Genomic DNA, 23502 nt, shown 5'->3' with positions numbered 1-23502 from the left:
TCGCCTCTGTTGGCATCCTCCTCCTCCCCCCTGCCTGGCATCCCCCTCCTCCCCCTGCCTGGCATCCCTTCTCCTCCCTGCCTGGCATCCCTTCTACCCCTGCCTGGCATCCCCCTCCTCCTGCTGCCTGGCATCCCTTCTCCCCCTGCCAGGCATCCCCCCTTTCTCTTGCCTGGCACCTTCCCCTCACCTGGCACTTCCCCTCCTCCCTACCTGGCATCCCCTTCTCCCTTCCTGGCATCTTCCTCCCCTCCTCCTTTCCAGGTATCTCCCCTACTCCTGATCTTTCCGTCTGCCTGCCTGGCACCTCCGTCCACCCTCACCCCAACCTGGTACCTCTTCCTCCTACCCCTTCCTTGCACCTCTTCCCTGACTGGCAGACTCCCATTCAGCCCCTCTGTGACACCACCTCCTCCTCATCACTGCCTGGCATCTTCCCCTCCTTCCCTCTCCAGTACCTTCCTGTCCTCCTTCCACCTGCATCTCCCCTCCTTCCCTCGTCTGGCACCCTCCTGCCTGGCACCTTCCCCTCCTCCCCCTGTCTGGCACCACCTCCTCCCATTGCCTGTCACCTCCCCCCTGCCGAGCACTTTCTCAACCTGCTCCTGCCTGGCATGCTCTGCTTCCTACTCCCCCTGTCTGGCACCTTCCCTCCTTCCCCTGCCTGGCATCCTCTCCCTCCTTCCCCTACCTAGCACCTTCCCATCATTCCCCTGCCTGGCACCTTCCCTGTCTCCACTTGCTACTGTCTTCCCTGGACACCCCTTTCCTATTCAGGTTGTCCCTCTGTCCCCCACCATCCTGCAGGGCACCTCCTCCCAACCCTGGACTGGTAACCCTCCCCTGTTGCATCGTCCTCTCATCCTCCCCTCCCACTGTGTCTCCCAGACCCCACCAGCTCTCCCATCCCCAGCACTCCCTGTCTCCAGCCTCCTCCCTTCTCATCCCCTTTCCTCCCAACCCTAGTCAGGGTTCATCCATCGGCAGCAGCCCCTTTTGTCCACATGGCTTAACCAGACCCTGAGCCACTCCCAAGCCCCCCCTCTGTCACCCACACCCCACTCCTACAGCACTGCTCTCTTCTTGGCCCCCCTGCTGCACGGTCTGCTCACGGACTTCAGTTCATACATTGGGTCCTGACCCAACAAGCTGGAGGCCTTCCTGCTCTTCCAGCAGGGAAGGAAGCAGGGCAGGACCGGACAGAGCAGGCACTAGCAGGGGCCAGGAGAGAGATGCCTAGGCCAGCCAGTGGCCACAGAGCAGGCTGACTACCTGCCTGCCACCTCTGGAGTCCCTCCATGCCCCTGGCCTCCAGGACCACCCCGGTTACCATCCTGACCTGCACTCTGGTCTTTGCCTCCACTGCCCAGCTCTCTCCCTCCAACCATTGCCACACCCCAAAAACTGGCCTCTCCAGTCAGGGTTTGGGCTCTGCCTGGGGTCCCTGCTCTGTCTTTCAAGTTCTTTGTCCCGCAGGACCCTGGGGCCGGTATCTGTCTGCTCCCTGTACATACTGCTCCCCCCCACTCCCTGCCTTGTGCCACCCTAGACCCAGCTGGCCTGTGCTGGTTGCCTCCATCCTAGCCCCTTTTTTCTGCACAGCATCCTGGCTTCCTCCGACCTCCGCTCTAGGGAGTTTGGCTTCTTCCCAGCCTCCCGAGGCCTCCTTGAATCTACTTTGGGGCTCAGGGTGTGACCTCTCCTTCCAGATCCTCAGAATGGCCCTTGGTGCTACAGGCGCAGTGGGCTCCGGGCCCAGGCACCGAGGAGGCACTGGATGACTCTCCAGGTGCAGGACCCTGCCGTCTATGACTCCAGGTCTTCAGCACCCACCCACCGTGGTACAGGTAGGTGCCTCCTCCCCTGCCAGCCCAGGAGCAGGAGCTCTGGGCCCCATGGGGAGTCGGCCAGCCCTTGGCCCCTGCTTCCACCACATGGCCCCTCCTGCCCATGGCAGGGCCTCTCTGTCCCTCTCCCCACCCCTGCTGACACCTGTCATTAATGTCCTTCCCTCCATCCCACACTCCCTTTTCTGTGTGCCCTCTCACCTCCTGGTGTCCTTAGGTCCTGCCTCTCAAAGCTGTTCTGAGCCAGGGACAACTAGCCTGAAACCAAGTTTTGGGTTCATGTGAGCATAGTCTGGGCTCTGGCATGCTCCACTTCCTCCCCACCCAGACACCCAGACAACACCCCATCTCCTCTCACTGCATGCAGAAGCGTACGCATACGTGCACATGCTCACATGCACACACACCACATGCTCTCTGCGAGCTGGAAGGAACCTGCTGATTCCTTGGCACAGCTTGTGCTCAGAAACCTCTTAAAAGCCTGCAGGGCCCCAGGCAGGGTTCTGCTTGTGGCAGGAGGGAGGTGGCAGTCGTCTATTGCACAGCCCGCGGTGGGAGCCAACCCTGCCCTGCCCCAGGCGGACCTCTAGCTCTGATGCACTCTGGGGCCATTGCTTGCTTGTAGGGCCCTCCTAAGCCTCCTCCCCAAGGAGTGAGAGGAAGATGGTCCGCACTTGTCCGCATGAGTCCCCACTTGTCCAGAAGGGCACACTGAGGCTCTGGGCAGAAAAGTCACCTGCCCCAGAGCCCCACCCAGCATGGTAAGGGGTCGGATCTGAAGTCTGGTCTGAGCTCTGCCTGCCCAGTCCCACCCATCATCACGCTGGCTGGCCTCACCGGTGGGAGGCACCTGGCAACAGGGTAGGTGCTGTCAGGGCCTCAAGGCACGTGGAGCCCAGTCCCTGTCCTCAGGGCCTGCAGCCTTGGAGAGCAGCCTTGGCAATCAGGCACAAAGGGCCACAGACCGCACAGGCCTCAGAGCACTGAGGAGGGAGACATCAGGAAAGTCCTGGAAAGGTACAATTGGAAATGACTCAGAGGAGCCTGAGGTTCGGGGAGACCTGGGGCTGTGGGCAGAATGAGAGTGCTTTCTGCTTCTCCTTCCTCAGAAGTTGGCAGAGGAACTCATCCTCCTGCCAGGCTGCTCTGAAGGCCAGGGACAGCCCTGTTCCACTTCAGACTCCCCCAGTGCCCCTCCTCCTCCAGTGAGGTGCAGGCCTAGGGAAAAATGGGGCAGAGCACCGGCTGCTGGAGAATCTGGCCTGGCCCAGAGGATCCAAGCCACACAGGGCGGCAGCAGGCACCAGTCACCTGGTACCCATCACCAAGAAAACACGCCTGGTACCGACATGCCCAGCCCCACACCTGAAGCCCTGGGCCACCTGCAGGAAGGTCAAGGCTTCCAAGCAAAGGTCCCACCCTCATCCCCAACACCTCCCCAGTACTTGAGGTGAACTGGGGACTGGTTGCTCAGTTTGTGGTGGTTGGTGTTTTAGCTGAAATTCATAAAGAAAAGGTGTGAGCTAATATATTAAACCAAGCACTCTACAGTTCTGGGGTGGCTGAGGGTAGAGGCCAGGTTGAATGGGGGGCAGGCTGATGGGAGGCAGCTAAGCTTCCTGGGGGGGTGCACCTGAAATGGTCCCCCACATGGAGAGTCCTCCTGATACTTGACATGCACTGAGTTAGGCCCTAAGGGGCTCCCCAGCAGCAGTTGATGGGAGCCCTGGGCTGTTCCAGACCTTTCCTGAAGGGTCACTGCAGGATGGGCACAGGGGAGGAGGGCAGGGGAGGCCTGTGAAGATTAGAGCTGGGGCCCTGGGGCAGTAGGTCCAGCCTTGTGACACGTGGCCCCAGAGTGGCCCTGGCCATGAGTCAGAAGCCCCAGCTCCAAGAGTGACAAGGTGGGCTGTGTTTGGCACTTTATTTTGGAATCGCATTAACATGCAATCGGCGGTGTGCGTTGCAGGCTTTTGGCAGCCAGGCAGGCACTTGGGCATTTGGATGCTGACAGGCCTGGTGCTGGTGCCTAGGCATCCGTCCTCACCCCAAGCTGGCGGTGTGATTGCAAGTGATTAGTGAGAATTAAGTGGTGGAGGTAATGAGCTAGAGGTGTCACCGGGAGGAGGCTGAGACACCCCTCAGGGATGAGTGGACTTCCCTCAGCTGTGGCTGGACTCAGAACCATCTGGGGCCAAGCTGAGGCTGCCGCCTGCTTCTGACGGGTACTTGACTGAGGGACATCTTGTAGGGACCATTGCTGGGTCCCCCGGTGCTCCTTGCTAATGAGGGGTGTCAGAATCCTTGGTGACTCATAAAGGACCATAGGGGAGGGCTGATCACTTCGGCCAGGCCCACCTTTTGGGATAGCATGTTCTGTTTATTGACTTTCCAAGCTGTGACACCGATTCTTGGCACCCTACACTTACTTCCAGGGATTTCAGAATGTGCCTCATGAGCATGTGCCCCACACAGGCCTCCTGCTGGAACTTACAAACTTGGACCATCTCCCACGTGAACCTTTTTCACAGACCGAAGAGCGTTCTAGGCAAATGCCCTGGAGTGAGGGACACTGTGCCATGAGGGAGGGAGAGGAAGACACAGGGGAGTGTTCTTATGCTCTGCCTCATCCTGAAAAGGGTTTCAGGTAGTTTTCAAAGATACATATAGTGAGGAAACTGAGACAGAGAGAGACAGAAAACATGGTGTCGCCTAGGATGTGGCTACGGAACCAGATGCAAACCATGAGGCCCGGAGACCCCGATGCGAGCAGAGAAGCAAGCAATTACATGATTTACACTGTGCATAAGATAAAAAATCAAACAACTTGCTCAAATCACTGTGATTTCTGGTCCCGAGCCCTTGGGAGGGCTCTCCTGTATGAGGAAATGAAGGGGAAACCATGTGACAGAGTTATGCAATGTTCTCAACAATGTCACAACTGCTTCCTAGGGCTAAGGCAAGGACCAACACAATGCTGCCCAGCCATAAACATATTGGTAATATTGCTTAACCCAAACTTAAAATTTGGAGCAACTAGAGGAATGCATTACTACCTTCAGGAAATACCCTCTTTCTCTTTTGTAAGAGACAGGGTCTCACACTGTTGCTCAGGCTGGAGTGCAGTGGTATGATCATGGCTCACTGCAGCCTCGAACTCCTGAGCTCAGGTGATCCTGCTTTAGCCTCCTGAGTAACTGGGACTACAAGCGCAAGCCACAGTGCCCCTTAGCTTTTGTTCTTTTTGTTTTGTTTTTATTTTAATAGAGATGAGGTCTCACTATATTTCCCAGGCTGGTCTCAAACTCCTGGGCTCAAGCAGTCCTCCCACTTCAGCCTCCCAAAGTGCTGGGATTACAGGCGTGAGCCATCGAACCTGGCCAGGAAATACTCTGTATGTTGATATTTACAACAATGTTTCTGATAAATATCAGGCAGCAGGAAGATTTATTTAAAATTGGAAATTAAGTAGAGTCACATTCTCCAGTAGGGGTAATATCCTTATAGAAAATAAAGAGCTCCTTCAGCACGTAGGCCCCACAGGTGAGTCTGGGTATGAGGAGGGACCAGCCCTGGTCTCTCCCCACAGGTCCTGAACCCATGGAAAAACAGGCACAGGCATCAGTTAACTTAAGTGCAGGGAAAGTCGAGCTGAAGAGAGGCTTGAACCTGAGGCCCAAGTGTAGAAGACAGGTCCTATTCCCTAACCCGGGTTTGCTTACCTGGGCACAGGAACAGAAGGAGATGATCTGTGTCCTAAAGCAGACTCGCCTGGAAGGGGAACACTGGCCACAGGATAAGCAGCGTTGCCTTCAGCACCTTTACCCCACCCGCCCGGGAGAGGATTGTCCGGCTGGCGCAGGCCCTTCCCACATCATCAGACAGAGCCTCCTCCCACAGGGAAGAAGGGTGGGGAGCGGGCCAGGGTCATTCCAGCATCTCCTCTCCTGGGAATAAAGTACATGTTTCCTTGTGAACATGTGAAGACAAGGGAGTAGGGCCCCTCCGCAGTGGGGTGGACGGGCCACATTGCTGAACAGTGACATCGAGGCTCAGGTCCAGATCTGGAATGACCAAGTCCACCCCCTTTCTTATCTTTCCATTGGAACAATTGCCACATCCTTTTATTTGATTTTATTTCCTAGATGAGTGTCAATTCCATCCGCTTCTGATTTCCCACATCACCGGTCTAGTCCACGCACTGTGGTCATCTGCCGCCATCTGAGGGCCGCATACTCAGCCTTGCCCCTGCATCAGACCCCAGCCCAGCACTGTGACCAGAATGGGCTTCCTAGACACAAATTTGATTTGTTCCGCCTTCCACTTCCTTGTGGCTTCATTCTTGTGCCCTCACTCAGGGCCCTCACACCTGCTGTTCCCTGCACCTCCGACACCCTTCCCAGCTCCCTTCACCTGGCTAACTGCACTCATCTTGAAGTCTCCACTTCAGTTCCGCCTGTTCCAGGGAGTCTTTCTCCCACCCCTGCTTGGGCGTGAAGGCCCACCCACTCTCTTCTGTCTTGCAGCACCTACCAAAGAGTCTAATGCTGAGCTGCAGGGCTCCTTAAAGGCATGGCTGCATCTATCTTGTTCCACACAGTACAGAGAAATATTTCTTGAATGAATGAACAGATGCGTGAGGCAGTGGACAGAGAGGGGATGGCTCTACCGATGATTCTAAAATGAGCCCCAGATCCCTCTTGGTGCTGTCAACCTCACCCTCTCAACACTACCACGATGCAAGGGTGGGCCTTTCTTGCCTGCCAACCTTGTCCTGCTGTTGCCTGAGCTGCCCCACGCCCCGCGCCCCACGCCCAGCAGCCCTCCCTCCTGTAACTCCGTGGTTGGAGGAGTGCTCCGTGCTCATTCCCTCTTGGGTTATTCCCATGGTGAGGGAGAATGTCACTCCCTCTGACTTTGGTTTTGCCTTTTGGAGTTGCAGGGAGAAACCCCTTTCTCCCTCCAAGCCATCTGACCACCTTTCAACATTTGGAGGCAGTTTTCCCACAGGACCTGTGTCTCCGCCCGGAACATCCAGCTCTGGCTCTTTCAAAGATTCACTGCCTTTGTGCCCCCTGGGGAGCATTGGAGATCCCCCCCAAGGCCATGGCCCACTCTTGGAGCCACCTGGGCCTGTGCTAGAAGGTGAGCTCTCCCTTTCCAGCCAGATAGATGAGGAAAAGGTACTCAGTTTTCTGAGTGACGTGTCTCATCTGTAGAATGGGACATCATGCCCTTCTATAAAGAAGCAACGGTGATGCCAGGCCTTCTGCACAATGCCTGCATTCACCGAGCGCCCCTTGCCACTGCAAGCGTTCACATGGGATGCTGAGTGCTGTCCCTGCTGTAGGTGTCATCTGTGTACCCCAGAGCACCATCTAATGCCACCGATGTCTCCCTTGGTTGCAGGTCCCAGCCTGCCATTCATGCTGCCTGCTTATACCACTGGCCACCACCCAGACACCCAGCAGTCCATTCTTCCTGTTCCATATCTGTCAGCCCCAACATGGAGCTATCTTAGCTTTAGTCCATCTTTCCAGCCCACAGCTCCCATCTAGCCTGGTGCGGTCTGCGGGTGTGAGAGGCCTGTCTTCTTTGCCTTTCATAAAGTTTTTCATTGGAAAAAAGAAAAAGTGAGTCAGCAGGGCCCAGGAGAGAGCCCTGTGGTCCCTGGAGATGGCTCAGGGTGGGCTGGCAGCTGAATCCACAGCAGGGGCCTCGAGGGTGGGTGGGCTTGAAGGAGGTGCCAGTGGGTGGGAAGGTGTCCCCCATGGGGGCCTAAGTAGATGCAAGAGAAGCTGAGCTCCAGTTTCAGGTCTACAGCACCCACTCCACTCTCCCCAGCAGGAAGCAGCACTGTACTTTTGCCTTTTCATGCCTCAGTTTCCCCTCTAACTCCCCCTCCACCTCACTTGCATCTTACCCAGGCCTCTTCCTTCAGAAGAAAAGTCTGTCTTTGAGACACTTTTGATCCATTCAGTGGACAGAGATGTCTCCCCCTGCCACCCGCCACCCACCATCACAGCCCCCACCTCAGATTCAAGAGCAGCTGCCACAAACACAGTGACCTGCAGGAAGTGAAAGAGTGAAGTGGCTGGGGGCAGAGTAATAGCAGCCAGTAGAGACTGAGGGCTCATTGTGGGCTTTGAGAACTATTTCAAGAATTTTAGGCCAGTCGCAGTGGTTCATGCCTGTAATCCCAGCACTTTGGGAGGCCAAGGCAGGAGGATCGCCTGAAGCCAGGAGTTCAAAACCAGGCTGGGCAACAAAGCGAGACCCCATCTCTACATTTAAAAAAAAAAAGAGGGAATTTTATGTGGTTTAATTTATCCTAGCCACAACACTATAAGGTAAGTGCTGTTATAATCATCATCACTCCAGATAAGGAAACTGAGGCACAGGGCATGAAGGAACTTTCCCAGTGGTCAAGGCAAGAGTCCCAACTGGTGTCTCTCCACCACATTTAGTCCTCAGAAATTTGCTGTGCCCAAACCTCAGGGACCCTCACAGGGATAAGACAGCCACCCCTTTATTCAGGGTCTCAACCCAGCCCCTCCTCTTTTGCCCCCAGCACTGAGGCTCATAGTCAAAGACCATTTATCATCTCACACACAGCCTGTTCCACTCATTGACTTTCACTGCTGTGCCCCTAGGGGTATTTGAGTTTGCAACCCTAAAATAGAGAATGGGGAGGAGGTGTGGCAAATGGGAAGGCTCTCGCCCCTCTGAAAAGGTACAGTCCCTTCTCAGCTCCACCTGATTGTCTCTAAGTGGACTGGTGGTCTGGTCATGCCAAATTTTTCATTTTTTTTTAGAGATTCTGGAAATCTGGCTTTGATGCGAAATCTCTCAGTCTCTAAGGTTGGTGTCTAATTAAAGTGTTTAGGACACAGTGAGGGCTGAGCAAAACCTGTCTGCCCTGCCCAGTTTGTAACACTCACCTTGAGATTTCCTTGCCTGCCGCTTGTCCCCTTCCCTCCCTTCTATCCCCCAGCCCAGAAAACAAACCAGCATTTCTCACTGAGAACTCAGGGCCCCCAGTTTGAGAAACAGTGCATTAAGAATTGCTGTCACTTTGTTTGTTTGTTTGTTTGTTTATGAGACAGGATCTCAGCTCCATCGCCTAGGCTGCAGTACAGTGGTGCGATCATGGCTCACTGCAGCCTCGACCTCCTGGGCTCAAGCAGTTCTCCCACCTCAGTGCCCCAAGTAGCTGGAACTACAGGTGTGCACCACCAACCCAGCTAATATATTTGAATTTTAGTAGAGAGGAGTCTTGCTATGTTGCCCAGGCTGGTCTCAGACTCTTGAGCTCAAGCAATCTGCCCACCTCAACCTCCCAGAGTGCTGGCATTACAGGCTTGAGCCACTGCACCTGGCCTGCTGTCGCTTTAGCTGGCTTCTTGTCAACTACATTATAATTACAATGAAATTATAAACCAAATGCAGAGTCTTTTTAAAAACTTGAGGACCCTCTCCCACAACAGACCCGAATCCCAGTTTGAGAAGCGGTTCTCATACATCCTCATGATGACTGCTAATGGGAAGGGCGCGGCTGTTGTAGAATCCCTCTCAACTTGTCTGTGTCTTACCTTAAACCCAGAGTACCAACCCCTGAGGGCTTCAGAGTACATCTGATAATGAATGGGGGAGCAGTCAGATAGTGACTCAAAAAGAATATGGACCTTATGATCAGAAAACAGGAGTTTGAGCCTCACTTTCGACACTAACTCGCCCTCCAGCTCTGAGTCAGTCTTTAAAGAACTCTCTATGCCTTGTGTTCCTGTCTTTAAAATGGATATAGTAATAGTCATCCCTTCAGCTTCCTGGAGTGTGGAGAGAACCAAATTGGATAATGCATGTTGAACTATTTTGTAGGCTAAGCTCCATGAAGCTCTATGTGTTAATTTGGAGGTGTTTGACAAAGTGTTTCCCTATATCTTTAGGGTATGATACATAAATGTGGGCTGGATGCAGTGATGTGCCGGTAAATGTTTAACAACTGGCTCTTGGCAGGACGGGGCGTGGGAGCAGAGTTCCGGTTTGTATCGTTCGCCAATTCCTGTGGTATAAATACCACTAGCTGGGTGCAGTGGCTGAAGCCTGTAATCCCAGCGCTTTAGGAGGCCACTGTGGGAGGCTCGCTTAACGCCAAAAGTTCAAGACCAGCCTAGGCAACAAAGCAACACCCCATTTCTACAAAACATTTTAACAGTTAGCCAGGCATGATGGCTTGCACCTATAGTCTTAGCTACTCAGGAGGCTTAGGCAGGAAGATGGCTTGAGCCCAGGAGGTCCATACTGCAATGAGCCATGATCACACCACTGTACTGCAGCCTAAGCAATAGCCAGACCCTATCTCAAAAAAAAAAAAAAAACCTCCCACAGTGGCTGATGTTCTGACATGACACACTAGCATATTGCTGGCTGGATGTTACTATCATTGGGCAAATTTGCTGAGAATTGAAGAAAGACTAAGCCCCAAAGGGTGTACATTAGTCTGGAGAGAGAGCCTTGTCTTGCTTCCTGTCCCTTTCTCAATACATTCAGCAAAGATTTAGATGCAGATTGATGGTCACACTCACTGGATTTATGAATGACACACAGCCAGAAAAGATGGTGAATATTTGGATATTTTGAATTAATATTCAAAAGATGTCAACATTCACCTTCTAAGAATTATGGGCTAATTCTTAGAAGATGAATATTAACAGGAGTAAATGTTACGTGTCCCTTCTTGAGACAAAAAGACAACTTTACAAGCAGGGGATAGGGAGACATGTTTTGCATAGAGTAGGAAAAAAAAATTGGCTGGGCGTGGTGGCTCACGCCTGTAATCCCAGCACTTTGGGAGGCTGAGGTGGGCGATCATTTGAGGTCAGGAGTTTGAGACCAGCCTGGCCAATATGGTGAAACACTGTCTCTACAAAAAATACAAAAATTAGCCGGGCATGGTGGCACACGCCTGTAATCCCAGCTACTCAGGAGGCTGAGGCATGAGAATCGCTTGAACCCCGGAGGCGGAGACTGCAGTGAGCTGAGGTCGCACCAGTGCACTCCAGCCTGGGCAATAGAGCGAGACTCTGTATCAAAGAAAGAAAGAAAAGAAAAGAAAAAAAAATGAGGTTAAATTGACAGTAAGGTCAGTTCAAGTCCACAGTGCAATGACTGATTGTGAAAGAGTGATACATTAAAAAAAAAAAAAAAAAAGAGTGATACATTAATGGCCATGATGACTTTACTCAGCACTCTGTGACTTAAAGAGAATTTTCACATATGGCAAATCATTACTATTTTGCTATTCACAATAACCCATTGAGAGAGGTAAGGTGATAAATACCCACTGATGAAGAGACTGAGATCAGAGAGGTTAACGGTGACTTGGCACTTTTATACTCCTGTCAATGGATGATGGAATAAAGGCTCAAACTCAGGCCTTCTGGCCCAGATTCTGCCCTGTGCTTTGCACCCTGCTCAGAGGGCTTGCTTTCATTGGGCAAACCAGAGGATGTTCCGAGGGGAGGCCCAGGTGGTAGGTGGACTGGCAGGCAGGTCTCATGATGACCACCCTGGGAGTCCTGAAGAGTAGGTTGTGGGGGTGTTGGGTCACGAGGGCCACCCCACCAAAGGACCACAGACCTGGCAGCTTAAACAACAGAGATTCCTGGTCCCCGTGTGGGAGGCTGGAAGTCTGAAATCAAGGTGTCAGCGAGGTTGGTTCCTTCTGAAGGCTGTGAGGGAGGGATCTGTCTCAGGCCCCTCTCCTTGGCTAGAAGTTGAGCATCCTCTCCCTCTGCCTCTTTACATCATCATCTCTCTGTGCAAGTCTCTGTGCCCAAATTTCCCTTTCTTGTAAGGACACCAGTCCTATTGGATGAGGGCCCACCCACCCTAATGACCTCATTTTAACGTGATTCCCTCTTTAGCGACCCTATCCCCAAATGAGGTCACATGCTGATCTATTAGGGGTTAGGACTCCAACATATGAATTTTGGGAGACACAGTTCAACCCACAGCAGGGGGCTCTGACAGGTGCCTTCAGAATTGGGAGATGTGTCTTACAGAGGAGCAAGATGGTCAGAGCCTCAGGGAGCTGATGGGGTTCAGAACCCGGGCTCTCCCCATCACAGGAAGAGCCAAGACCCGAGGGACAGCTCGGCTCCCTGCCACTGTCCAGTCCTTGGGCCCCTGGGCTGCTGGAACACTAGTGCCCCACCCGGCTCCATGAAGAGCCAGAGGGCAGCCTCCAGCCTCCCGTCCCGGCAGTTACCCTGGGCAGTCAGTATGCCACCTTCCCAGCTGGTCCCGGGCCTGGCCCCACGGTCTGCTCCCCCTCCGCCACCACCACCACCGCTGCTGCTCCAAGCTGCCTTCCGACGCTGCCTCCAGCAGAGGCTTGGGCCCAGCTCCGCTGGACTCCCCAGAACTCCATGGATCCCACCATTGACCTCCTGACCTCCACATCAGGGAGAAGGAGGTGGCCTGCTGAGGAGTTAGGTGTTTAGCGGGTGGTTGCCTCCGTCCTCCAGAGGAACTCCCACAGTTCCTACCCTAGGCGCTGGCCTGGCCTGGCCTGGTGGCTTTTTGTGTGAGACCATCTTCAGAGCACTCATCTTGGGCTTCCGAATGGCTTACAATCATGCTCTCCTCTTCCGACACGCTGTGCCAAAAGCCACTGCCATCCTGGGGCACTTTCCAAGGCAGGAGCTGACATTAGCTCCTCTCTGTTTCAGGGCGAAATCCTGACTTTGGCCGGGTGCAGTGGCTCACACCTCTAATCCCAGCACCTTGGGAGGCTGAAGCAGGCAGATCACTTGATGTCAGGAGTTCGAGACTAGCCTGGCCAACATGGCGAAACCCTGTCTTTACTAAAAATACAAAAATTATCCAGGTGTGGTGGCGGGCACCTGTAATCCCAGCTACTTGGGCAGCTGAGGTAGGAGAATTGCTTGAACCCGGGAGGCAGAGGTTGCAGTGAGCCAAGATCACACCACTGTACTCCAGCCTGGGCAACAGAGTAAGACTATGTCTCAAAAAAAAAAAAATCCTGTCTTCAGGAACCTGACCTTCAGACCCAGTGGCTGATCATTGCAGGTCAAGAGAATGGCAGGTGCAGAGGTCCTGAGGTGGGCAGGGACCCAGTGAGTTTGAGGACCAGATAGGGACTGGCGGAGCTGAAGGCACCCACAAGGTGGAGTCAGCCCTGTGAGCCCTGGCAAGGAATTTGGATTCTGTCAGTGCCGTGAAACCATTGTCAGATCTTAAGCAAGGATGTACTATGGTCCTCACTGCATTTTTTAAAAGATCACTCTGGCCATGCTGTAGAGAGAGACAGAATGGAGAGATGGGACGATCAGTGCAGAAGAAAGATGGTGCTGGCCTGAACCAGGGTAGTGACAGAAAAAATGCAGAGACCAGTGGGCTTGAGAGATCAGATAACAGTGAAACTAATAAAATTTGCCTATGGATTAAATATGAGGGCCAAGGGAGAAGAGGATATTCATAATAACAACCACAGAACAGCATGGAAAATGGCCGGACCCTGGAGTTGGGCTGAGGGAATTGGATGGCTTGAAAGATATGGCGATGTAGATGGGCAGGATTGAGGTTTGGAGGGATAAGAGGGACATTCTCCAAGGTGGAACCTGGGGAGGGCAAAGACAGGGCTTTGAGGCTGGTGAGGAGGCCTCCTTGGTGAAAGTGGTAGGGCCTTGGTGGACACATGGACATCCTGCCTCTCTCTCCCCTCCCTCCCCAGCTGCCTCCCAGGTTTGAAGTTGTGGTTATAGCTTCGGCCTTGATTTAAATCCCTCAGAACACCCCTTGGCATTTTTTTAATAAAAAAAAAAATTCCATTTAGCAGGAGTGTCTGGCACATTCCACTTATTCCCATCAAGTCTGCCCACAGCCTCTGGGCTAGGAACTAGGATAGACACAGGCCACCTGGATGAAAATCCCAGTGCCACCCCTACCAGCTCTGCAACCTTGCACCAATCATTTTGCTTCCTTAGGCCTCAGTTTCCCCACTTGTAAGGTGGATTAAGGATTATCCTCGCAAGGTAGGAGGACTGTGGACATGAACTGAGCTTGGAACAAGCAGTGGCTGCTCACAGGAAGAGCCGTGTGTGCTGGCTTCCCTGTTACTAGTTTTAGCCTGCTGGGCTCTGCAGGGCACCTGTCCTGCCCTTTCCACTATTCATGACTCTCACCAAGATAAAGCACGAGTCTTGGGTGCCTCTCCCCTGACCTTCACAGAGGTGCCCAAGGAGGCAGAGCCCCTGAGACCCATAGCACCCCATACCAGCCTTGGACATCCTGCCCAGCTGGGGCTTTCCCTGGCTGTGCTCAGGGTCCTGCTTAGGTGTCGCTACTCTGAGACACCTGTTGGGGTAGCCCTGCCCCACCCTGTTAGGGGCCCCTCCTCCCTGCTCCCACAGGGCCCTCTGGACATACCTGGCACAAAGGCCTCTATCCATCTTGTCTTTCTCAATGACACCAGGTCTCAAGGGCGGAGGCCATGTCATGCATGTAAATGGGCAGCGCTTCCCAGGAGCCGCCCCAAAGGAGGTGCTCACTAAACGCGTAGAGAACAGAAGGCAGAGGAGCGCACGGGGTGGGAGGAGGCCCTGCTTTTCCTCAGAAGCCGTTATCAGCAGTTCCCAAACCTCTGCTTTTCTAAGCCATGACTGGCCTTACAGAGTCTTTTTAAATTTAAGTCCCAAAGCTGGGAATGGTGGCTCATGCCTGTAATCCCAACACTAAGGTGAGCGGATTCCTTGAGCCCAGGAGTTCGAGATCGGCCTGGGCAACACAGCAAGACCTTGTCTCTACAAACAATTTAAAAATTAGCCGGGCATGGTGGCACGTGCCTGTAGTCCCAGCTACTCAGGGGGCTGAGGTGGGAAGATAGCTTGAGCCCAGGAGGTCCAGGCTGCAGTGAGCTGTGATCACACCACTGCACTACCGTCTAGACGACAGAGCAAAACCCTGTCTCAAAAAAAAAAAAAAAAAAAAAGGTTAAGTGCAGTGGGTGTGCTAACATGTGGTGGCTTCTGAATGTCTCCCACCTGTCCTGCAGCCCGAGCTGCAGCCCCCACAGCTCAGTTGCGGGACCACAGGTTTCCCACGGCATAACCCCCTGCATGCTAACACCACTTGTGGCTGCTCTCTGGCCAAGGAAGGGTCCAGTGGTTTGAGTAGACCCCACACTTCCTGCAGGGCTCCCACAGCCGCCGTAATTAGCCACTCTGAATGATCACCTGGCTGGCTTCTAAAAGCGGCAGCTCAGCCCTCACCTGTACCCACCGTGGCGTTTGTGATGAACCTGCCGCTGAAGGGCTCTGAGAGCTCCCTGGTTCCACTGCGCCCCACCCTAGCTGGGGGTTCGTTGGAAGCAGGATCATTCGAGTCCGGGAGATAAGACAGATGAGCAGCAGCCGAGGCCACAGGGAATCCAGGCTGTGGGACAAGCAGGCAGGACCACTGGGAAGCTGATGCTAACAGCTGCTGCTCATTAAGTGTTGACCCTGTGCCAGGCACTGTGCTGAATTCTGCACATGCTCAACCACATTTTAATCCTCACATCCACCCGTGCATCATGTGAGGGACCCCCGGTTTTGCAGATGGGGAAATTGAGGCTCCAACAGGTCAAGTAACATGATCAGGGTTATGGTCACTCAGTGACTGGGTGGGGTTTAAACCCAGAACCAATTGACTCAAGGGCTGTGGTTCTCAACCCCAGGGCAATTTCACCCTCCAGGGACAAGGGTCAACATCTGGAGATATTTTGTTTGCCACACTGGGTAAAGAATAGAGGCCAGGGATGCTCCTAACATCATACAGTGCACAAGGCAGCCCCCACAATAAAAGAGTCTTCCAGCCTGAGATGTCAGCAGTGCCACCTGGAGAAACCCTGTTCTAGAATCCAGGCTAGGAGCCATCACACCGTGGACTGCAGAGACCCTGCCCAGGACGGTGGGTTCAGGCAGGGGTGGAGAGCAGAGCCAGCCTTAGGTACAAGGGTTTGCCGAGAGCAGGCCCCAACATCTGCCGCCTCCCCACTGCCTGCCCCATGGTGAGTCTTCACGAGACTTCTTGATGCCACTGTAGCCATCTGAGCCCCAGAGTAAAGTCTGCTGAGTTACCAGTGTGCTGTGTGGGGCCGGCAAGACGCTGAGCTTCCTGTGAAGTCCTTGGTCATGGACAAGCCTCACAAGCCCCATCTCTTCTCAATCCCACTTACTTTTGCCTGGTTCTCCAAGAAATTGGTGGTCCACTCAGCATAGACAGAGCCTGTTGCTGTTCTCATCGCTTCTCCTACCCCTCTTAAGGGCCAGCTGGATCCTCTTAAGTTCTCCAAACCTAGCACCAAGTGGCACCAGGAAGGCAAGGCGAGGTGGTAGGGGGCTGTCCCAGGGCACCCCTTGGCTATGTCGGGGTAATGACACGTTCCCAAAGGATAACCGACTGAGGTCCAGGTAGGGGGCGGGGTGGCGTGTCGCCGTGTATTCGAGCATGTATAGGAGCTACACTTGGTCGTGAGGACCAGAGAAGCCACAGGAACAAGGGGCTTGTTCCAAGTTTAGCATTCATTTTCTATTTTTTCTTGTTTTCAGCTAAAAAGTAATATTTCCACAGTAACAAAGGGAACCTTCTCAAATGCATTGAAATTTATTTCAGACACCTTGGTGGTAGCACATTTTCTAGAATTTGTATTCCCAATGTTTCGAACAATCAGCTTGAGATTTTGAGGGGTGTGTTTAAAAGGATAATTAAGGGTAATTCAGCTTAGCTCTACAGGCTTTCAGGGATATTGATTTCCTTCTTTAAAAGGCAGGTGTTTGGGGAAGGTGGGGTGTGCGTGTTGGTGAGTCTGTCACTACCCCCAGCAGGCAAGCTTTAGCATGGGGACACTGGGAAGGCAGCTTGGGGTAAAGGAGAAAACCCAGGGACCTTGAGGACAGGAAACCTGATTTGCTATCGTAGCCCCACCCTGTGATAGCACAGTGAATTTTGGCAAGCCACACAACTTCTTACAGCCTCATTTTCATTATCTTTATAATGGGGACCCTGCCAGGAACCTAATAGGGTTATCTTTTGGGATCAGACAGGTTACTGTGTGTGGAAGTGCTTGGTCAATGGTAAAGTCCTATACAAAATCCTATAGCTAGGATTACAGCTGCATGCCACCACACCCGGCAAATTTTTGTATTTTTAGTAGAGACGGGGTTTCACCATGTTGGCCAGGCTGCTCTCGAACTCCTGACCTCAAGTGATCCACTGGCCTCCAGCCTCCCAAAGTGCTGGGATTCCGGGCATGAGCCACTGCGCCCGGTCCTGACTCCCTTTTTAAAGAACTTGTTGCCATGTTGAGAACAGACTGTCGGGGCGAAGCTGGAAGCAGGCTACCCAGTAGTTGTGGTTTGGAGCTCGGGCGGCACCCGGGGAGAGGTGAGAAGCAGTGGGCTGCTGGGTCCAGAGCCAACAGGATATGCCTTCAGAGTGCATGTGGGGTGTGAGAGAAAGGCAGGGGTCCAGGGTGTTCCAAGGTGTGGGCCTGGGCAGCTGGAAGGAGGGAGAAGACTGTGGGTGGAGGATGGGGTTTGAGGCAAAAGAGCAGGAGCTCATTTTGGACAGACTATGTCTGAGCTGTCCACTGAAGATCCAGGTGGAAACGCCAAATAGGTGATTGGATAGATGTGTCCAAGGACTGGGAGAGAGGACCGGGCTGGAGGAAACTGTGGGAGCTGCTGACACACGGGTGGTGCTGGATGTGATGAGACCGCACAAAGGATGAGATCTCCAAGGAAGTGAGCGTGGAGAGGTGAGGAGGACCCAGGCCTGAGTCCTGGTGCTCCTGCATGGAGAGGGAAGGAGAAGAACTGGATGGTCTCCAGGGACTGAGAAAGAGCAGCCCAGGAGGCAGGAGTCAGCCAAGAGGGGGAAGTGTCCTCCCTCCCCGGGAGGAAATGTTTGAAAGAGGACGGAGTGTTGTGACTTTGCCAGGTGCAGTGGCTCACACCTGTAATCCCAGCACTTTGGGAGGCCGAGGCGGGTGGATCACAAGGTCAGGAGTTCGAGACCAGCCTGGCCAATATGGTGAAACCGTCTCTACTAAAAATACAAAAATTAGCTGGGTGTGATGGCGGGCGCCTGTAGTCCCAGTTACTTGGGAGGCTGAGGAGGAGAATCACTTGAACCCAGGAGGCAGTAGGTTAAGAACTGACGGCGGCATTTGCCAATGTGGAGGCTACCGGTGGCCCTGCCAGGAGCGTTTCAGTGGAGCAGCGGGAGCTGCATCTGACAGGATTGGGATTCAGGGAGAATGGAAGAGCACAAATGAGACAACTCTTTTGAGAAGTTTTGTTGCTACTGGGCAGCAAACTGTCGGATAAGTAGGGTTAAGAGAGATTGTTTCAGGAGGCCGGGTGCAGGGGCTCACGCCTATAATACCAGCACTTTGGGAGGCTGAGGCGGGAGGATCACTTGAGCCCAGGAGTTTGAGACCAGCCCGGGCAACATAGTGAGACTTCACTTCTATTTTTTAAAACGTAATAAAAAATGAAAGAAGAGCGGTTGTTTCCAGTGGGGATGTAACAGAACTTGTGCATGCTGCTGGGGGAGCTCCAGGGGAGAGGGGAATGTTGATGAAATGATGGTGTGGGAGAGAATTGCTGGAGCAGTGTCCTTGGTGTGGAGGAGGGACAGAGCTGGCACACGGAGGCACGGCTGGCTGTAGTCAGGAGCACAGATAGCTCATCTGGAGGAACGGGATCAGCTGCTGGCGGGCAGAGGGTGTGGTGGGAGGCTCTGGAAGTTCTTCAGAAGCTTCTTTATTCTCAGTGAAGGGGGAAAACGGGGCATGCGCTGGGAGTGAGGAGGATGGAGGAGAGGTTGGAGGTCAGAGGAGGGAGAAGATGCAAAAAACTCCTGTCAGGGTGTGGGAGCAGGCATAGATGTGACTGTGCTGTGGGAAGAGTGGCCTGCTGGGCAGCACGATGCCAGCTGAGCTCATGCCAAATCCACAATGAGACCGGGAGGGGTAGCTGTGTGTCTCTGGCCACATTCAGGTGCATGGTTGCAGAGGAGGAGTTGATGAAGCTGGATTTACCTCTTAAGAGAGTCAAGAATATATGCAAGGGGCCAGGTGCAGTTTCTCATGCCTGTAATCCCAGCACTTCGGGAGGCCAAGGTGGGCTGATCACTTGAGGTCAGGAGTTCGAGACCAGCCTGGCCAACATGGTGAAACCCTGTCTCTACTAAAAATACAAAAAGAAGCTAGGCATGATGGTGTGCACCTGTGGTCCCAGCCATTCAGGAGGCTGAGGCACAAGAATTGCTTGAGCCCAGGAGGCAGAGGTTGCAGTGAGCTGAGATCACGTCACCTGGGCGACAGGGTGACACTCTGTTTCAAAAAAAAAAAAAAGCCAGGTGCAGTGGCTCATGCCTATAATCCCAGCACTTTGGGAGGCCAAGGCAGGCAGATTGCCTGAGGTCAGGAAGTTTGAGACCAGTCTGGGCAACACAGTGAAACCCAGTCTCTACTAAAATACAAAAAATTAGCCGGGTATGGTGGCAGGCACCTGTAGTCCCAGCTACTTGGGAGGCTGAGGCAGGAGAACTGCTTGAACCCAGGAGGCAGAGGTTGCAGTGAGCCAAGATCGCACCACTGTACTCCAGCCTGGGTAACAGAGCAAGACTCCGTCTCAAAAAAAAAAAAAAGAAAAGAAAAGAGAAAGAGTACACACAAGGGAGGTTAAAATGGTCAATTGTGTGTTATGTGTCACCGTCAAAAGAGCCAGGAGATTCAATGTGTAAGAGCAAGGGGTGGCTGTGGGGAGGGGTGCAGAGCAGTGAAATGAAGCAGAGGTTCCAGAGGGGTCGCAGGATTTGGAGGTCAGGGAGCTGGACAGGGTGAACTGGAAACAGGAAAAAGAGGAGATGGTGGTCAGCAAGTGGGGCTCATGGGACTGAAAGTGGGGGGATGTGGTTGCTGCAGTCATCTAAGAGATGACCTTGGGAGTGGATGGCTGAGGGAACGGGGAGGATCCCTCAAAGGGGAGCTGCCAAGGAACGGAGAGGCCAGAGATGTCCAGCAGAGCATGCAGCAGACTGGACAGGACTGGTGCTCCAGAGAGTGACATGAGCCAGGAGCCAGAATCCGCACGAATGAAGGCTCCCTCGCTGGGGGTAAGATGCAGAGCCAGGGGTCTGGAAACAGCAGTGAGGGGCAACGGGGGCCACATCCATCCTGAGGCCAGTGGTCAAGCCACTGCTGGAAGGGAGCCTGGCTTCTGCTTGGGGAAGGCAAAGAGGATGCTTCCAGAAGAGGTGGAGCATGTTGGAAATGTTCCTTAGGACAGACCACAGAGGAGGGTTTCAGGGGTTGGGGAGAGATGGCAACTGTAGGAGGGTCTAGGGCCTTGTGGGGCTCAAAGTGCAGGAGTTGAGGGGGTCTGGGGATTTCTGTGGTGACTGACCCAGTTGGGGATAAAGGGCAGCTTGAGATTGAACCTGGTGCCCTCAAAGCCGAGGGCAGATGGAGGGCTCCCCTGGCCCCATGGGTGCAGAGTGGAAGGTGCAGCATCAGACCAGCAAGGACAGCTGGGCGGCGAGTCCACGCAGCACTTCCACGGGGGGTTTATTTACACATCCCACTGCCCACTGCCATTTGATTTAATATTCCCAAAAATTTGTTTAGAGAAATGCAGAAGGACTTTTTATAACTATTCAGTTCTCTTCACTCCAGTGACACCCAGACCCCAGAATGCAGTGGTTGGCAGGAATCCCACCGAACACCTGGTCAGAGCAGTAACGGAGGCCTGGTCCTGCCTCACAAGTCCTCAGAAGCTTCCCGAGGTGAGGGGCAGGATGCCAGGCCACCAGGATTGTCCTGACACTGTCATGGGGAGCTGTTAGCTGCAAAAGACAGAGAGGAGAATTGGAGGTGCCAGAATGGGGCTCCTCTCACTAAGAAAGAAGAGGGCTGGGGCCTGGGGAACATAGGGCACACGTGGAGACAGTTGGCAGGGCGGTCAAAGGCCTCCCCACACCAGGCAGGTGAAAGAGGCAGGGCCCTGGCGCAAAGCCCCGGTGAAGCGGGCAGCACTCTGTGCCTTGCCAGCATTTCCAGAGGCAGAGGTTGGAGGAGAGGCAGCAGCACCCTCATGTCACAGATGAGGACAGAGTTCCAGCGAGGAAGCGGCATTCCCAGGGCCACACAGCCAGACATGAGCAGACCCCAAGTCAACCAGAAGCTACAAGGCTGCCCCCCAGATCCGGGTGCCCAGCTCCCTAGCAGCCAACATCTGGATGCAGCCAGCATCTGTAGAGAGATGGGGAGGTGAGTAGGATGTCTGGGACATGCACTAAGTGACTCCCCTGGCACCTCAGGCATTTGGGACATGGCTGGGGCAGGGCAGGAGTGAGACCTTAGCAGAGCCAGGGGATATTATGGAGATGGGTGGACTTCCCAGCCCTGGCTGCCTGTTAACCAGGAGGCGGGTGGAGCCAGACATGGCTCCCACACACCTGGGAGGAGGAGAGGGGAAGACTGGCTACTGTTTGGAGTCCCAACCACCCTATGAGTCCCGAGGCCATGTGATCCCCGTGTGTTTGCCCTGGGTTTCAGCCACATCTAAGCCGCTGAATCTGGCCAGATGTGCCAGGTGTTGATCTGGAGGGAGACAAGAGGAGAGTGAGGATGGCTCTGAGTGACCCATCCGTCCCTCCAGGGGCCATACAGCCAGCAGATCAGGGCACTGCCCAATTCAGGGTCCCTGGATGCATCCCTGTTGCCCACCAGGCAGAGCCACACCCTGGAAGGTGGGAGAGAGGTTATAGCACCCCTCAGGATCCCACGTAAACACTGTCCCACAGCCCAGCTCTGTCCTTGAAGAAATGGGGACCAGGCCTGTGTGGCACATTTTTTGGGGTGTGTGACCTGCTACAAGCGACCACCTCATTAATGGGGGATAAGAAAAAACCTGCTATGAATCCAACATGTGCCTTCCCCGTGGGCCAGCGGGAGGCTCAGAGCCCAGCGGCCCAGCCGCGCTCTCCTCCTGCCACCGGCCGTTGATTGTGTTGTGTGTGGTGGGAGGGGTGTCAAGGAGCATCCCATTAGACTGAGGAATCCCACGCACGCAAAGAGAGGAAGGAGGCCTCATTCATTCCACTAACCTTCACATGCACCTGCCTGCCGCACAGGACCCTGGGGACCCCAAGGTAAGGCCCACCCTGCTGGCTGGATGCTGAAGGTGTATGGGTGAGGGCTCAGCCAGGTGTGTATGACAGGGGCAGGGCCACCCAGAGAGAGCTACTCTGAGGGGAGGATGGAGGGAGTGAGTGGGAGGGCCGTGTCCCTGAGGACCCCATAGAGGAGGGGGTGCTGAGCTGGGACCAGGCCTCACTCCTGGTGAGCAGCCCCCACTCACTTGGTGCGGGTCTGCTTCCCGGCACAGCTCCCTCTCTCTGCTCCCTCCCTCTGCCCCCTCCTTCCTCCCAGTCTGCCTTGGTTCCTGCCTCTGGCCTGGGAAATTCTTGGATTTCAGAGCTGGAAGGGGTCTAGGAATGCTCTGACTTAAGCCTCTCCTTTCACTTCTGAGGCCACGGAGGGACAGGGAGGTATAGCGACTTGCCCAAGGTCGCACCATTATTTTGGTGTCCTAGTTTTTCTTTGTTTTCTTTCTTTTTTTTTTTTTTGCTTCTATCTATTGCATTTGTCTCTTTCGGGTGTGTTTGCAAAAGTGACACAGAAAGACAAAGTCACAGAGAAACAGCCCCCTTGATAGCAGCAGAGAGTGTCGGGGGTTACAGAAACATCCCAACACAAACAGGGAGGTGCACAGCTGCCCTGGCCTGGGAGCAGCATGGGGGCAGCCAGGAGGAGGAGGAGGAAGGTGGCCTTCGGGTCCCCTCTGCTGACCCTCACCAGAGGCGGGGGTTGAGGTACAGTCTCCCCTCCTGCCGTCTCTGGGGCTGGGCCTGATCCCAAGGACTAGCCAGAGGTCCCCTGGGGTGGGGCTTAGCCCGGGCCGGTAGGCTAGATGGCGGAAAGTGGGGCCTGGTTTAGGGATGGCCAGAAACCAAGGCTTTGTGGTCCTCAGAGTGCCAAGTGGTCTCACTTTCTCCCTCTTTCTCTCTCTCTCTCCCTCTCCTCTCACGTTTTCTCTCTCTCTCTCTCTCTCTCTCTCACACACACACACACACACACACACACACACACTCAGGCCGCCCCAGTCAGGGTGATCGTATTCCCCTAAGGAAAGCTTTATTGCTGGGAGTGTAGGGAAAAGGGAGCAGAGGAAAGAGCTCTCTCCCAAGCAATCCGTTCTCCCTCCAGTGTCGCTTCCTTTGTTCCTCCCTTCCCTTCCTCCCTCTCCCCTCGCCAGCTTCTCTTCTCTCCTTCCAGCCCCTTCTTCCATGTTCCCCGCTCTCTCGCTCCTCTTGCCGCGCCCCCCGAGCGGAGTCCTGGTGGTGGGACCTTCACGGAGGGCAGGAGGGCGGGACTGCAGCTGGGGCCCGGCCTCGGTGGCCATCTTCCCGCAGGGAAGGAGTTAAGTCTCTTCCCCGCATCCCTCCTCCCTCCGCCGCCTCCCCGGCCGCCGCGGAGTCCTGCAGCTGGGCCCCGGGCTGACCTTCACCGGGAGGGAGG

General features: G+C 54.3%; 1 protein-coding gene across 1 annotated transcript in view; it reads left to right on the top strand.

Moving 5' to 3' along the window:
• The first annotated feature begins 234 nt into the window (after positions 1–234).
• SMARCD3 (SWI/SNF related, matrix associated, actin dependent regulator of chromatin, subfamily d, member 3) overlaps positions 235–23502 on the top strand; it is a 36295-nt gene continuing 13027 nt past the window's right edge. Inside the window, exons 1-2 of the mRNA XM_011941510.1 lie at positions 235–264; positions 1710–1847. Of these exons, the coding sequence (XP_011796900.1) occupies positions 1809–1847 (39 nt within the window). The 5' untranslated portion in view covers positions 235–264; positions 1710–1808. The remainder of the gene's footprint in view (positions 265–1709; positions 1848–23502) is intronic.

This window comes from Colobus angolensis, unplaced genomic scaffold (assembly GCF_000951035.1).
Source record: "Colobus angolensis palliatus isolate OR3802 unplaced genomic scaffold, Cang.pa_1.0 Scaffold2, whole genome shotgun sequence".
NCBI lineage: Eukaryota > Metazoa > Chordata > Mammalia > Primates > Cercopithecidae > Colobus > Colobus angolensis.
This window is presented reverse-complemented; position numbering and strand designations above follow the sequence as displayed.